Raw genomic sequence first — 12,697 nt, 5'->3', positions numbered from 1 at the left:
ATGATACAGGTCGGAACCCTCAGTTGCCATCATAATGTCTACAAAGAAACTTTTTTTCGAAAAAAAAAAAAAAAAAAAAAATTGACGCCGTGCCTATTGACTGGAGGTCTTCTGCTCCTGGCGCACTCTATTGATGTATGCAGCATTAACTTGGTTCCACGCGGCCATGTATTTCTCCATGCAGTTGGTCATGCAGGTTTGCTCGGTACTCGAGAGAGAGCTCCCGGGCTTGGGCACGCACTTGTCGAAGCAATTCTGCTGAATGTTCTAAAGAAAACGGATACAATTAGTACTCAGACGTGGTTTCCAACGGGCGGTAGCTAGTAGACGCGGGCCTGTCTGCCTGCGACCTTTTGCGCATACCTCAATAAGAACTCGAGCATTTGCCAGGTTCGCCTCAGCGAGGACCTGCTTCTTGACCAACTGTTTGACCGAATCAGAGTCCATTGTGCGCCGGACTCTGGCCTTTATCGAACTTGATGTTTCCCAAGGGAAAACGGAGAGAGCAAAAAAAGCAAGGGGTGACGTCGAATCCAAAATTAAAGCCTTTGTACGGAGCTTGATGAAGCTTGGGGAAAAGGTTGGCAAGTGTGGCTTGGCTGGTACTTTGTGAATCCGCCACAGCAATCGTTCCGCCTTGCAACTGTTGGGTGGAACCGCCCTTTCCCCCCTTCCCCCCCCCGCGCCACAAGGTTGATGCTCGAGTTCCCTTCCCCCGGTCTGAAAGAGGACAGCTGGTGAACTCCCGCGCTAGAGGTCAGGTCTGGTCTGGTCTGTTTTCACAGCACATCTCCTAATTCGAAAAGACACCGGTGGCTGGGTAGGGCTTGATTTCGAAGCTGTCCGCTCATTGCCTTTGCCTTTCTTTGGGTCTTCCTTCCCGGTACTTTGGATTTTTTTTCCCCTCCGAGTCGTGATTGCTTTTCCATCTTGGAGGCTCTCACCCCAACTATGTGGTTACCGGTTGCTCTTTTGGCTGGATTGGCGGGGATGGGGATTGCGGAGGCCGACCATGCATCGGATCTCAAGAGCATTTCGGTAAGCTGGCGCTTCTGATACTCGTTGAAATTGCGCCATATCTAACTGGGGTGATCTCTACAGCTACGGACCCATAGCATCCAACAGGTGAGTTCACGGAAGTCGAAGCCTCCCTGGGGGTGGAGGGGGTTTCGTGGAGGCAGTACCTGTGTCGGGATGCCAAACGAGTACGAGAAGCTGACGCAAGATCCGGCCCTGTAGCCTTACCTTGACTCCGAGATGCAAAGTCGATGGTTCGATTTTGGAGGAGACACCATCGTTCGAACAGATTCGTACGTTCACCTCCGCTCACCGTTCCAGTTGAGAAAAGACACGGCGGACAAAGCAAGCTCACAAAAGTGATGGACAGGTACATCCGCCTGACCTCTGACCGACCATCTCAGTCTGGCTGGCTTTTCTCACGCGTACCTCTAACCGCCACCAACTGGGAAATCGAAGTCGAGTTTCAAATTCACGGGAAGAACCAGCTTTATGGCGATGGCTTCGCCATGTGGATTACCAAGCAGCGCGGCCAGCCGGGCCCAGTCTTTGGCTCGACTGACAAGTTCGAAGGTCTCGGTATCTTTGTCGATACGTACAAGAACAACCGGCCTGGGGTAGTCTTCCCCTACGTCATGGCCATGCATGGCGATGGTAATAAATCGTACAACAAAAACGACGACGGCAAGGACGGAGAATTGGCAGGCTGCTCGGCGCGCGGCATTCGACAGGCCGAAATGCCCACCAAGCTGCGCCTCACTTATATCCAGGACAAGCAGCTGAGGCTCGACCTCCAGTACAAGGAGGAGGGCGAGTGGGAGTCATGCTTCGATGTCAAGAACCCACCTCAGATCCCCAACATTGCTTACCTTGGTTTCAGCGCCGAAACCGGGGAGCTCAGCGATAATCACGACATTGTTGCCGTGTCCACGAAAAACCTGTACAACAGTCCTGGCTCCTCCAACACCGACCGAGCCGGTGCTAGCAAAGGAAGAAGTGTTAAGAACCCTATTGTCAAGGAAGGTAGCAGCTGGACTTGGTTCTTTGTAAAGATGTTTTTGCTCATCTTTGTTGTGATTGGCGGATATGTTGGCTATACGGCTTACCGAGCGAAGAGCAGGAGCCACAGGTTTTAAAATTGTAATATGAGCGACGTGATGCCATCCTTACACCACTTTTTTTTTTCCCCTTCTCGTCGTGTTTTCATTTTCGATGAAATACTCTGGTATGGCGAAAATCAATTGCGAAAAGGACATGGAAACAAATGAAAGCCAATGCGAACTTGGTCCCAGGAACTATATGACGAAAGAGAGAAGTCGACGAAGGAGCATCAGATGCATTGGCCGGTCGGATGCGTGACGCCTTTTTTTTTTTTTTTTTTTTTTTTTTTTTTTTATATATCCTCCGGCCATTTGTCTCTGGAGGGAAAAGTTGCAGAGGGTTTGAATAGTATTGTAAGAGTAGTCGGGTTTTGGGTTGTGCTGGAAAGAAGACAAGAATCATTACTACTACTTCTAGTTCTCGTTGGAACAGTCGTTCGTTCCTCTTATGCGTGATGACTTCAGCCCTTTATTGACTTGTGGTACTTGACTGAGCAAGCGATTTGCACGCGGCTGGATCTGAAGCAAATTTTGAGTTCGATTAGCTGCATTAGCGTAGCATCCCAAGGATTTGCAGTCAGGCGAATACGTCACCGTATCTTTGTTGGGTCTGCCGCGCTGGCTTTTGCGTAATGAACCACTTCGTTTCCCCCCCAAGACAAACAAGCCAAACAAAGACGCATAGGCGAGGACAGAAAAAGGCGATGAGAGGCCAAATGCTTGGTGGTCATCTGGCCTCGCCACGCACCACCAGCAAAGTCACTCAGCCCAGCGTCTTTTGGTCGCTTCTGCTGACAGACTTTACGCCTCAATTGACGCCCCGTCACGACCGAATCAAAAAGAGAGCGGATTGGCATAAGACGGCTTGAACAAGCAGCTACTCATTTCGTCTCAACCTAGAAGTGCTGACCTGGCCCATCTACAGGCAGCAACAGGCAGCGACACAAGCCGCGAGAATCTCCCTCTGGTAGGTGTATTGGTGGATATTCAGGGCGGAGTTAGTCTCAGCCGCTTCCTTAGTAACAGAGACCTTTGGGCAGGGCCATGGCGGCAACTCAATCGGCACGACATGCGGTATGGACAAGTCAGAGATGTTTATGGCGGATTGCCGATGCCCGCGAAGGATGACCGGTATACATGGAATTTACCGCGGTAAAAATAGGGATATGGGCTCCCTGTGAGTCCTTGCGAGTCCCTGTGAGTCCCTGTGAGTCCCTGTGAGTCCCTGTGAGTCCCTGTGAGTCCCCTGGGAACGAAGGGTCTGGTAGTTTTTGCACAAGCGAGGCCCGAGATTTATGGCTTCAGACCGGGAAGGTCACCAAGGGTGGCCGGGTGGGTGGCTAGTTCTGGTTCGCAAACACGAGGCGCAAGAGTCCAGTCTCGACCAGGTACCTCCCTACCCATTGTACTCCGTACAACACAAATAAGGTACGGCGCAGAGGAGGCAGGCCGGGAATCAGGAGGGAAGGAGGGAACACGGGGAAGTTGGAACCAACATCTCCATCCAACGCAGGGAACAACGCAGGGACAGCCGGGAAGGCGCACCGCACCCCTGCTTCTGCTCGTCGCAGACGCTCTTGGTTAAAATGTTCCGCATGCGATCCGATCCAAACTTGGCTCCAACCCTGCCTATCCTAATCAGCCCAAGCCTAGCCAGTCTTAACCTAGCAGCTACCCTATCCTGGGTAAAAGGACACCATTCCGCCTGCTGCGCGCCCCGCATTCGACCTAGAGCGCCGCCCTCCATGACAAGCACGAAAGCATCCGTCTCTCGACGGGTTGAAGCTTGAAGGACGGACCAGAATGCTTGTACTCCGTACGTATCGTATCGTATCGACTTGGCGAGCATCTTCAATGCCCCTGGAACCTGGAACGTACGGAGTAGTTGCCATCGACCCTGCCCCAGCTGGGACGTGACCTCGTCCCCCCCGCCTTTCGATTCCTTTCGTTTCCTCTCGTCCCCTGCCTGCCCCCGTACATCCCCTCCATCCCCGCTGCCCCAGCGCCTCCATCCACTCACTCCGTTTACTTTACAAGTTGCTCACAGCCAAATCCAGCCGTCAAAAAACCCAATTGACCACCACCACCACCATCAGCAATACGAATTTCGCCCTCTCCCGTGCACCCGTCGTCGTCTCTTCTCCTTATTGCCACGACGCCGCACCTCCGCCTCCACGACGCGCCATCCAGCAGGCTCCTGCATCTCCAAATCGCATCCGTTCTTTCTACCTGACCCGTCCAACCAACCCCAGTACTCCCGTACCTAATATAATCCTCCAATCCGTCTTGACCACGTCTGAATCAGCACACTTGTCTTGATGCCTTCACTTGGCTTTCTGAAAAAGAAGAGGAACAGGGACAGCAACCCCGACCCCTCTGCCTCCAACCCCACCAGCCCTGTTGCCGCAACGATTCCATCGCAGCCTTTCGACTCGTCGCAGCAATCGCAGCCTTCCTCCGTGTCACAGGGAGCAATTGCCCCAAGAGCAGCAGCTTGTGACGCTTTGAATCAGACCTCGTCACCGGCACCTGCCCAATCGCAGTCATCGCCGCCGGCCCCGCAACAGCAGCAACAGCAGAAGATGGATTTCACAAACGCCCAAGGTGGCACTGGCACTGTCTTTGTCGCTCCAGTACCCTTGCAAGCGAGCCAAGCCAGCTCTCAGAACCTTCCTGCCATCAGCAATCTTATTCACCAACCTCAAAATGGCGCATCTTCAAACAATTACCCTTCTGCGTCCTTTGATCCCGCTGTCCTAGGTGCTCAAATCAGCCATCCTCCCAGTACCAGCCCCGGAACAAATCCTGCTCGCTTGCAACAGCAACAGCAACAGCAACAGCAACAAGCCTATTCACAACCAACCATGCAACCCCAAGACAGCCCTGACCAGTTGTCGGATCGAGAGCAGCAGCAACAGCAGCAGCAACAACCACAAGAACAACAATACCAACATCCGCAACTCCATCAGCTTCAATTGCAGGAGCAGCAGCAACAACGACATCAACAACACGAGCAACGCCCCCACCATCAGCATCAGGGAAGTGTCAGCCGTGCGACAAAGGGCAAATATTCCTTGGGTGACTTCGACATCCTAAGGACACTCGGAACTGGTAGCTTCGGCCGAGTGCATCTAGTTCAATCGAAGCATAATCAACGATTTTACGCAATCAAGGTCCTCAAGAAAGCTCAGGTCGTCAAGATGAAGCAAGTAGAACATACGAATGATGAACGGCGTATGCTGAGTGACGTGAAACATCCATTTTTGATAACTCTCTGGGGCACTTTTCAAGACTGGAAGAATCTATACATGGTCATGGACTTTGTGGAGGGCGGAGAGCTTTTCTCGCTGCTGAGAAAGTCAGGAGTAAGTCCAGATTCGTGGGTGAAATATCCGATGCTTGTTTATTCCCCCCCCCCCCCCCCCAATTCTTTGTTTAAAAAAAATCGCCGTTCAAGACTCACTTTTTGATAGCGGTTCCCCAACCCTGTTGCCAAATTCTACGCGGCCGAAGCTACGTTGGCATTAGAATACTTGCACTCCAAGAACATTATATATCGAGATCTCAAACCCGAAAATTTGCTGTTGGATCGGCACGGCCATCTCAAAATCACTGATTTTGGCTTCGCCAAGAAAGTTCCGGACAAGACTTGGACTTTGTGTGGCACGCCGGATTACCTTGCGCCCGAGGTTGTCTCTAACAAAGGATACAACAAGTCGGTAGACTGGTAAGAAACAGTTGGCCCCTATGCAAGATCCCCTTGAAGAACTGCAACAGTCCAGGCTTACCCGCGGGCAGGTGGTCGCTCGGTATCCTAATCTACGAAATGTTGTGTGGTTACACGCCGTTCTGGGACAGTGGATCGCCGATGCGTATATACGAAAACATTCTCAAGGGCAAAGTCAAGTATCCGGCCTACATCAACGCCGACGCGCAGAATCTCTTGGAGAGGCTGATTACGGCCGACCTCACCAAGAGGTTAGGCAATCTATACGGCGGCTCGCAAGACGTCAAGAGTCACCCCTGGTTCGCAGAAGTTACTTGGGATCGGTTGGCTCGAAAGGACATTGATGCGCCGTACGCGCCACCAGTCAAGGCTGGTACAGGAGATGCCAGCCAGTTTGATAGATACCCCGAAGATCCCGAGAAGTACGGGGGCGCAGGTGGGCAGGACGAGTACGTAAAAGCCACAAGCCACACGTGCCTGCTGCTGAATGTCTGTGCACAAAACACTAACAGTTCCCAGACATGGACACTTGTTTACTGATTTCTGATTGCCCTGGGGGAGAAGAAAAATGGGTTGTCCGCTTTGGGCAAGGGTCGAGTTTCAAAGTTAATCGGGCAGGTCAATCAATATTCTGCCGCCCAAGAAAAAGTGGCAAAAAAGGATGGTGACTCTGGACGTTTCTCAGATGACATGGGACTTTTTGCGGGTTAATTGGATGTCTTTTTCACGTGTGTAATCGGGGCGGCGGCGGTCCCAGACTTTTTGTTACCATGGGGGAAAACAAACAAGTGCATACATATGTTACGGGGTTCGAGGTCGGAAGAGCGAAAGGGGAAAGGGCCACCTTCTTCAGTCCATTGACGGACGGCATTGCTTTGAGGCAGCTGTATGAAGTATTATTGGCAGAGTATTTTAAACTCCAGTATAGCCTAAACAGAAGTCCAAGTTGGCCTCGGACGCAGAACACTGAAGAAAGAAAGAAGGCTGGCTGGCACTGGGTGTAGAACATAAACGGAAAAGGCGGGCCAGTGCTCCGTAGGGGCGTGCTGAATCGGAGAGAGAGATAGATAGCCTGGTGCTAAAGTGAGTGCTTGCTAGTTGACCTGAAGGTACCTGCGAGGTACCTAGCACACGGAAATCATCCGGAATCTATTCTAGGTACCTAGCTCTAGTAAGGTACCAGAAAGGTATCTACCTCCTTATGGAGAGGTACCGAGGTCTTTGTCGACGTCGGCCGAGAATCAACAGCGCTGCACACAAACATATCGTCCCTTTCTTCCCTCCACGCTTCCTCTTCTTGTCTCTTCTTCTCCCATCACCCACCCTTCTCGCAATCCTTCCCTGTAGGGATGCACATGCACATTTGCCGGCTGTTCAGGGCTGAGCCCAGACGAAAAGTCATGAGGCTGGGAGTGGGAGACGTGCATAATGGATACGACAGGGGACCGCTAGTGCAGGCAATGCAGCTGGTGTATCAATCTTACTCGAGCAAGCAGACGCTGTCCGTCGCCGCCATTGTTTGACAGGAGCGTCTTCTCTTCAGCTCTCTCGCGAGCCGCGACAGGAATATCCCACCGCGGACACGGAATTTCCGCGAGGGCGGACCGTGGAGCAGCCTTGCGTGCGCCAAAGTCGATTCCTCGAGTCTGTTATCCCCGGAGCTACGGGGCGACGATACAGTTTGCCAACATGGACGACTACATGTTTCGGTACTTTGTGGACGAATGCCGAACTGTGCACGAGGATACGAGTTATATGGAAATCCTCAACTATTCGGTCCGTTGCGACAGCTCCCCTACATGCGTCCATTGGCTTGGCTTGTTTGGAAGCTGATGGACAAGACGGTCCCCCCCCCCCTAAACAACTGTCACAACCAACGCTTATTGATTTACATGCGAGATGCAAATGTTGGGAAACTGACCCGCGACAGGATCCGTTTTATAACTCGTGCGAGGAACACGCCTTGACTTGTGATGAGTTTGAAAACTTTCTGCTCCGGCGGGTAAGCAGTCTTTCCTAGCTTCCTCTCCTACCGCCTTGCTCCTGTCGTCCAAGTTGCGTGCAATGATATCATATGAAGTATGAAGCTGACGGTTGACGTTTACTTTGCTCCAAGGGTGCCTTTGCTACTCCGGATAACATGCGCAAGGGAACGAAGCTGTTGAGCGGCGTACGACTGATGTAAGTGCTGCACCAAACGCGCGTATATCTTGCCTGCTTCGGATCAAGGTACCGCCTGGTTTTGAGCCCACCAGTTCGAAAAGAAGCCCAAAAGACTGATGCGCCGCAGCGTCCAGAAAAACGCCAAGGACAAGGACACGTTCATGCCAAAGGTGCTGTCGTTGCCCAAGGACTCGTACGCGTCAATGGTGAGGCTGATGAAGCTCCCGTATCGTGGAATTGAGACGACTTCTGTTGTTGGACCTTTTTTTTGGTCCTCATTCGACCAGGATGACGATGACCCCCATCTGCGTGCGTTTCCACCCCTTTACTGTTTGCTTGATCCGGGGGGAGAGGAACCTTTGATCAACCAGTGCATGTCCTTCGCCCTCGTTCACTGCCATCGGGACCAACTGACAAACGGCTAACTTGGGGGCACTTGACGTCCTTCAGAATTAATCCACAGGAAATCTGATGTTCGCAAAAAGGGAAAAACTCGCGGCTGGGAAATGATGCTTTCTTATTCTTTCAAAGCACGCATCACCACCGGCTTCCTCAAGGGCACACCTTCTTCTGACATCGTTCCCGCACTGCAACACCTGCGTGCTTGCGCGGCGCAGATTGGCCACCCTATGCTCCTTCCAATCATTATCCTTTCGTACGACCTGTCTCCCGTAAACGACCAGAAGCAGCGCGATGCGCGCGACTGGTTGCGCCGACTCGAGAACGCCGTCAGCTTGCGCAACGAGGTGGAAGAGAATGAGCAGTACTTCCAGGACGGGCTGCTGGAAGTTGACGGCTTGAACCGGGATCTGGTCGAGTGTCACGGCCACGTCATGTGGAAGAGACCGCAGGCCTACATGGCGCTAGCAGAGGAAATGGAGAAGGCCATGGATAGATTCCGAGAGAAGCTAGTTGGCGTCGAAGCCGGCGGCAGCGACGATGCCGTCGTGGATGCCGAACGGGCGCATCACAAGGAGGTGGACAAGCTGCATAGGAGCTTGTCGGCAAGGTTGGAGTTTTACAAGACCAAGCTCAAGGGACTGGAAAACTACATCCATACGACGTTGGCGAGATTAAAGGTTCAGCGGGAAGCGGTAAGTTGGGACCTTGACAGTCCACGATGCCGCACTACACGCTCCTCTTGATCACGCCATGCCCATGCCCATGGTCATGGTCATGGTCATGGTCATGGTCATGGTCATGCTCATGCTCTTCCAACTTCCAACTTCCAACTTCCAACTTCCAATCCAACCAATCAAACACAAATCTTGTTCTAATACCGCAAACAGCTATACAACATCATGTCCCAGCGCGAAGCAAGACTCAACCTTGAAATCGCAGGCGAACAGCGTCGCATCGCTCACGCCAGCAAACGAGACAGCACCGCCATGAAGACCATCTCACTGATGGGCACGCTCTTCCTCCCGGGGACCTACCTCGCCTCTGTGTTCAGCATGACCTTTTTCAATTTCCAAGAAGGTACGTTGCCCGACCCGTGCTGCTCCCGGTCCATACTCGCCCCGGGCCTGGCTCCAACACCTCGTCTGGTACAGTTATATATTGACGTCCCTCCTTTTCCGTCTTTTTTTTTTCTTTTTTTCTTCCTTGTCTATTTTATAGCTGCGCATCCCGTTTCAACCGGTTTGTGGATCTACTTTGCCGTCACTGTCCCCGTAACGGCTGCCATAGTAGCCATCTGGATGTGGTTTGACCGGCGTCGCGAAGCGCAGTACGCCAAGGACGACGAGGACCTGGAGCAGAACATTGACAAGATGGAGAAGGAAATCATGTTCCACTTGCGCAAGAGGACCATGAGCAAGGCTCATACCTGGAACTCTCTCAGCTCGCCGCCTCGACCGTAGCTAGGAGTCGGGCGGCAGTCACTGTCCAACCGCCTCGATGGGCAGAAGCTGCGGATTGCAAGATTGGGAGAAGAGCTGGAATTTTGAAAACAAAAAAAAAGAAAAGAAAAGAAAAGGCTATAAAAGTGCCTCTTGCTGCATGTACATTCCTTCACCTGACGACCTGACGACTTTGACGCAGATAGAGTACGACGACGACCCGCGTGAGAACTAGTGTTCTATCTAGATGACTACCTGATAAGACGTGATGATGAGGGAGAAGAAGTAGCCCGTGTGATTAACGCCGAAACCATGCACGTTCTAGGCGGTATGTTTGGTAGCTACCGCTTGCACCTTTACAAAAGGTGTATCCAAGGAAAGTAAAACAAATAAATAGGAAATCATTAGCTCTATAGCCGGACTCGCCCTTCACCCCCAAACCACCGTCTCACGGTCGAGCTGCCCTGAGCGCTACCAGCGCTGCCGTCAGTTTCTCCGCCCATCCACTTCGGTAGTCTGATTCCTTGGCCAACATGCTGAAGCCACCTGGGCGCTTCCATCGTGTCAATGGTGTTCTTCATTCGGTGGCCCAGGATTTGAAACATGTTTTCATCTTGCGGAGCCTCGTCGGCCGCCATATAAACACCGCGAGGCAAGTGAGCCCGTCGTCCATGGTCAGCTGCGGAAACGGGATTTCGAGCAGGTGACTGAGTTGGCTCCAGAATAGCGGGGACGGAAAGCGTCGGGGTTGATCTGCCGTTGCTCAAGCCCAATCTCGAAATCGTGTCCCCCCGTCGCCGGTAGGTTGCCGTGCCTCGGAGCTCCCGTTCAAGCAGGTCACGGCCGGCTCGCCAGGAACCAGTTCCGTCAGTCGGCGCGTTCTCGTCGGAGTCGCCTAGTACGTCGATGCCGAAGAAGACGCGCTTGACTTTGCCGTACAACCCGAACAAGGTTGCTACGACGGGGAAGAGAACCACAATGGGAAAGAGATCGTCAAACCACCGTCCTGGAGCCGTGTTCTCGATCAGCTGGCCCAGGAATTTGTAGAAGATTGTCTTCTCGTACACCTCCTTGGATAGGAAAGTCATGAAGTTGTACGAGAGGGGGATTGTGAGCTTGGCTACTTGCATCGAGTACCAAAACGCCGACTCGTACGAGGTGTTGCGCTTCACCAGAGCGCGCCCGCGCCAAACCTTGACCTCGGTCATTGACACGAATGTCGCTGCGCACATGTAGCAGATCCAAAAGGCGGAAACGACCTGTCCGGCGAAGCCCACCTCTGGTTTTTCCCTGACCCAGTGATGGACAACGCTGATTCTGACGATGGACAGGCGCGGGAACGTGTAGCGAACCAGCTCCGACCAGACGATGCAGGCAGAGGCCAAGGCCAAGAAGAAGCCGCAAGCCAGGTGAGAAAAGGGAACGAGGTAGAAGAAGCAAAGGTACCGGGCATGAGGATTGAGCAGTCTACTCGGATCCCAGGTTCTGGCATGTGTTGACGATGCCTCCAAGTCCAGTTGCTTCGGACCTGCCGAGTCCAGTATCGCCTGCAGTTTCCCAGCTTCCTGCACCAATTGGATCCATTCGTTGACGTATCGGGTCCTGGTATGACGAGCACGGACAAGTTTCCGGCTTAATTCAGCCAGGTATTTCTCAGTGATGAAATTCGGAACGCCTCGATTGGATGTGGCGGATGAGCCGCCAGCGATTGGCGCGAATCGCCCGTGTCCAATGTTGGCCACGTCTTGCAGCTCTTCAATCCATTCTTGAAAGTTCAGCGATGTGCCGGTCTTGCGACGGGACAGCTCCGCCACTTGGCCTTCAACCTCTTCCAACGTGATTAACGCATCTTCCATGTGTTCGTGGACCTTTGGAGCGCGGGTTTGTAGACGCCGGAGTCTGCCGCTTATACTGGCTTTTCGAATCATCCGCCTTGGGATTGAGACAAGTCCATGGCCCATGAGGTAGATAGCCAGGACAAGGCCCCAGCAATACGCCAAGGTCATGATCAATCCCTTGAGCGAGCTGAACGATGGCCTGTAGGCTATAAACACATAGAGAAGCCCAAGAAAACTGGCTCCTAGGAGGCTGGCGTAAAACTGCGCGTTTTGTCGAAGAGAGTACTTGAGCTTGTCGTTTGGTTCGTGGTAGCCGGCATCGGAATACTCGCCCAATATGGGCAAGATAAACCTGCGACACATTTCAGCCCGAGTCGATGGCGCAAATGTCATATTCCATGGGGTAAGGGAGGGGGGGAGGGCTCACCTACCAGGTCAAGACAAAAGTCAGCCAATAAGTGATCCTCCATGACACCAAGATGACTCTTTCGGGAAGCCAAATGCCTCTGCTAGCATCATCATCCGTAGCCGCGCTGGAAGCTAGATCTATGGGGACGAGAAGAACGGCGATGGAAGGAAGCCATAAGGCGAAGAAGATGGGGACGAGGTAAAACCCTGGCGTGGCGCGCAACGGGAGGTAGTGCCGCAAGATGAGCAGGACTACAACGGAGATGACGAGGAGCACGGTGACGGAGAATACGACGGACCCGACCGGCGCTCCGGTGCTGGTGATGTGAGCCATGACGACAGGCTCATGAGAGATTCCATGCAGGCGTTGCGGGAGGATGACGCTTCTTGGATATTCGATGGCTAGATGGTCGAAACAGTAGAAGCTGCGGCGCAGTCGCAAGACGCCTTTACATGCAGCTTCGGGGTGTCATGACGCAAGGCTAGACTTGAGCCTCACGTTGAAGAAGAGACCATCTTAGGTACTAGGCACTAGGTAGGTACTAGGCTCTGTATACCTGGTAAGCTGGGTCAACGTAGGAGGGAGTAGGAGGTAGCGGGCGG

General features: G+C 52.9%; 5 protein-coding genes across 5 annotated transcripts; 3 read left to right on the top strand and 2 right to left on the bottom strand.

Annotated features, from left to right (window-relative positions):
- Positions 1 to 93: 93 nt before the first annotated feature.
- UV8b_02877 (uncharacterized protein) lies at positions 94 to 447 on the bottom strand (the record flags this gene model as incomplete). Its single annotated transcript, XM_043140375.1, has 2 exons — positions 94 to 267; positions 364 to 447. The coding sequence occupies 2 exons, from the start codon at positions 445 to 447 to the stop codon at positions 94 to 96; spliced, it is 258 nt and encodes an 85-aa protein (XP_042996309.1).
- Positions 448 to 990: 543 nt separating this feature from the next.
- UV8b_02876 (uncharacterized protein) lies at positions 991 to 2,153 on the top strand (the record flags this gene model as incomplete). Its single annotated transcript, XM_043140374.1, has 4 exons — positions 991 to 1,038; positions 1,102 to 1,125; positions 1,240 to 1,310; positions 1,388 to 2,153. 4 exons carry the CDS (start codon positions 991 to 993, stop codon positions 2,151 to 2,153), a joined length of 909 nt encoding a protein of 302 aa, XP_042996308.1.
- A 2,282-nt stretch (positions 2,154 to 4,435) lies between these two features.
- On the top strand, positions 4,436 to 6,391 carry UV8b_02875 (uncharacterized protein; the record flags this gene model as incomplete). Its single annotated transcript, XM_043140373.1, has 4 exons — positions 4,436 to 5,482; positions 5,591 to 5,844; positions 5,916 to 6,293; positions 6,364 to 6,391. 4 exons carry the CDS (start codon positions 4,436 to 4,438, stop codon positions 6,389 to 6,391), a joined length of 1,707 nt encoding a protein of 568 aa, XP_042996307.1.
- Positions 6,392 to 7,533: 1,142 nt separating this feature from the next.
- Positions 7,534 to 9,869, top strand: UV8b_02874 (uncharacterized protein; the record flags this gene model as incomplete). The annotated part of the gene is made up of 7 exons (XM_043140372.1): positions 7,534 to 7,620; positions 7,775 to 7,846; positions 7,961 to 8,025; positions 8,135 to 8,316; positions 8,458 to 9,101; positions 9,297 to 9,486; positions 9,628 to 9,869. The coding sequence occupies 7 exons, from the start codon at positions 7,534 to 7,536 to the stop codon at positions 9,867 to 9,869; spliced, it is 1,482 nt and encodes a 493-aa protein (XP_042996306.1).
- Positions 9,870 to 10,258: 389 nt separating this feature from the next.
- Positions 10,259 to 12,428, bottom strand: UV8b_02873 (uncharacterized protein; the record flags this gene model as incomplete). Its single annotated transcript, XM_043140371.1, has 2 exons — positions 10,259 to 12,038; positions 12,118 to 12,428. The coding sequence occupies 2 exons, from the start codon at positions 12,426 to 12,428 to the stop codon at positions 10,259 to 10,261; spliced, it is 2,091 nt and encodes a 696-aa protein (XP_042996305.1).
- Positions 12,429 to 12,697: the final 269 nt, after the last annotated feature.

Source organism: Ustilaginoidea virens, chromosome 2 (assembly GCF_000687475.1).
Source record: "Ustilaginoidea virens chromosome 2, complete sequence".
Lineage (NCBI taxonomy): Eukaryota > Fungi > Ascomycota > Sordariomycetes > Hypocreales > Clavicipitaceae > Ustilaginoidea > Ustilaginoidea virens.
Note: the sequence above shows the minus strand (reverse complement) of the source record. Positions and strands in the feature narration are given on the sequence as shown.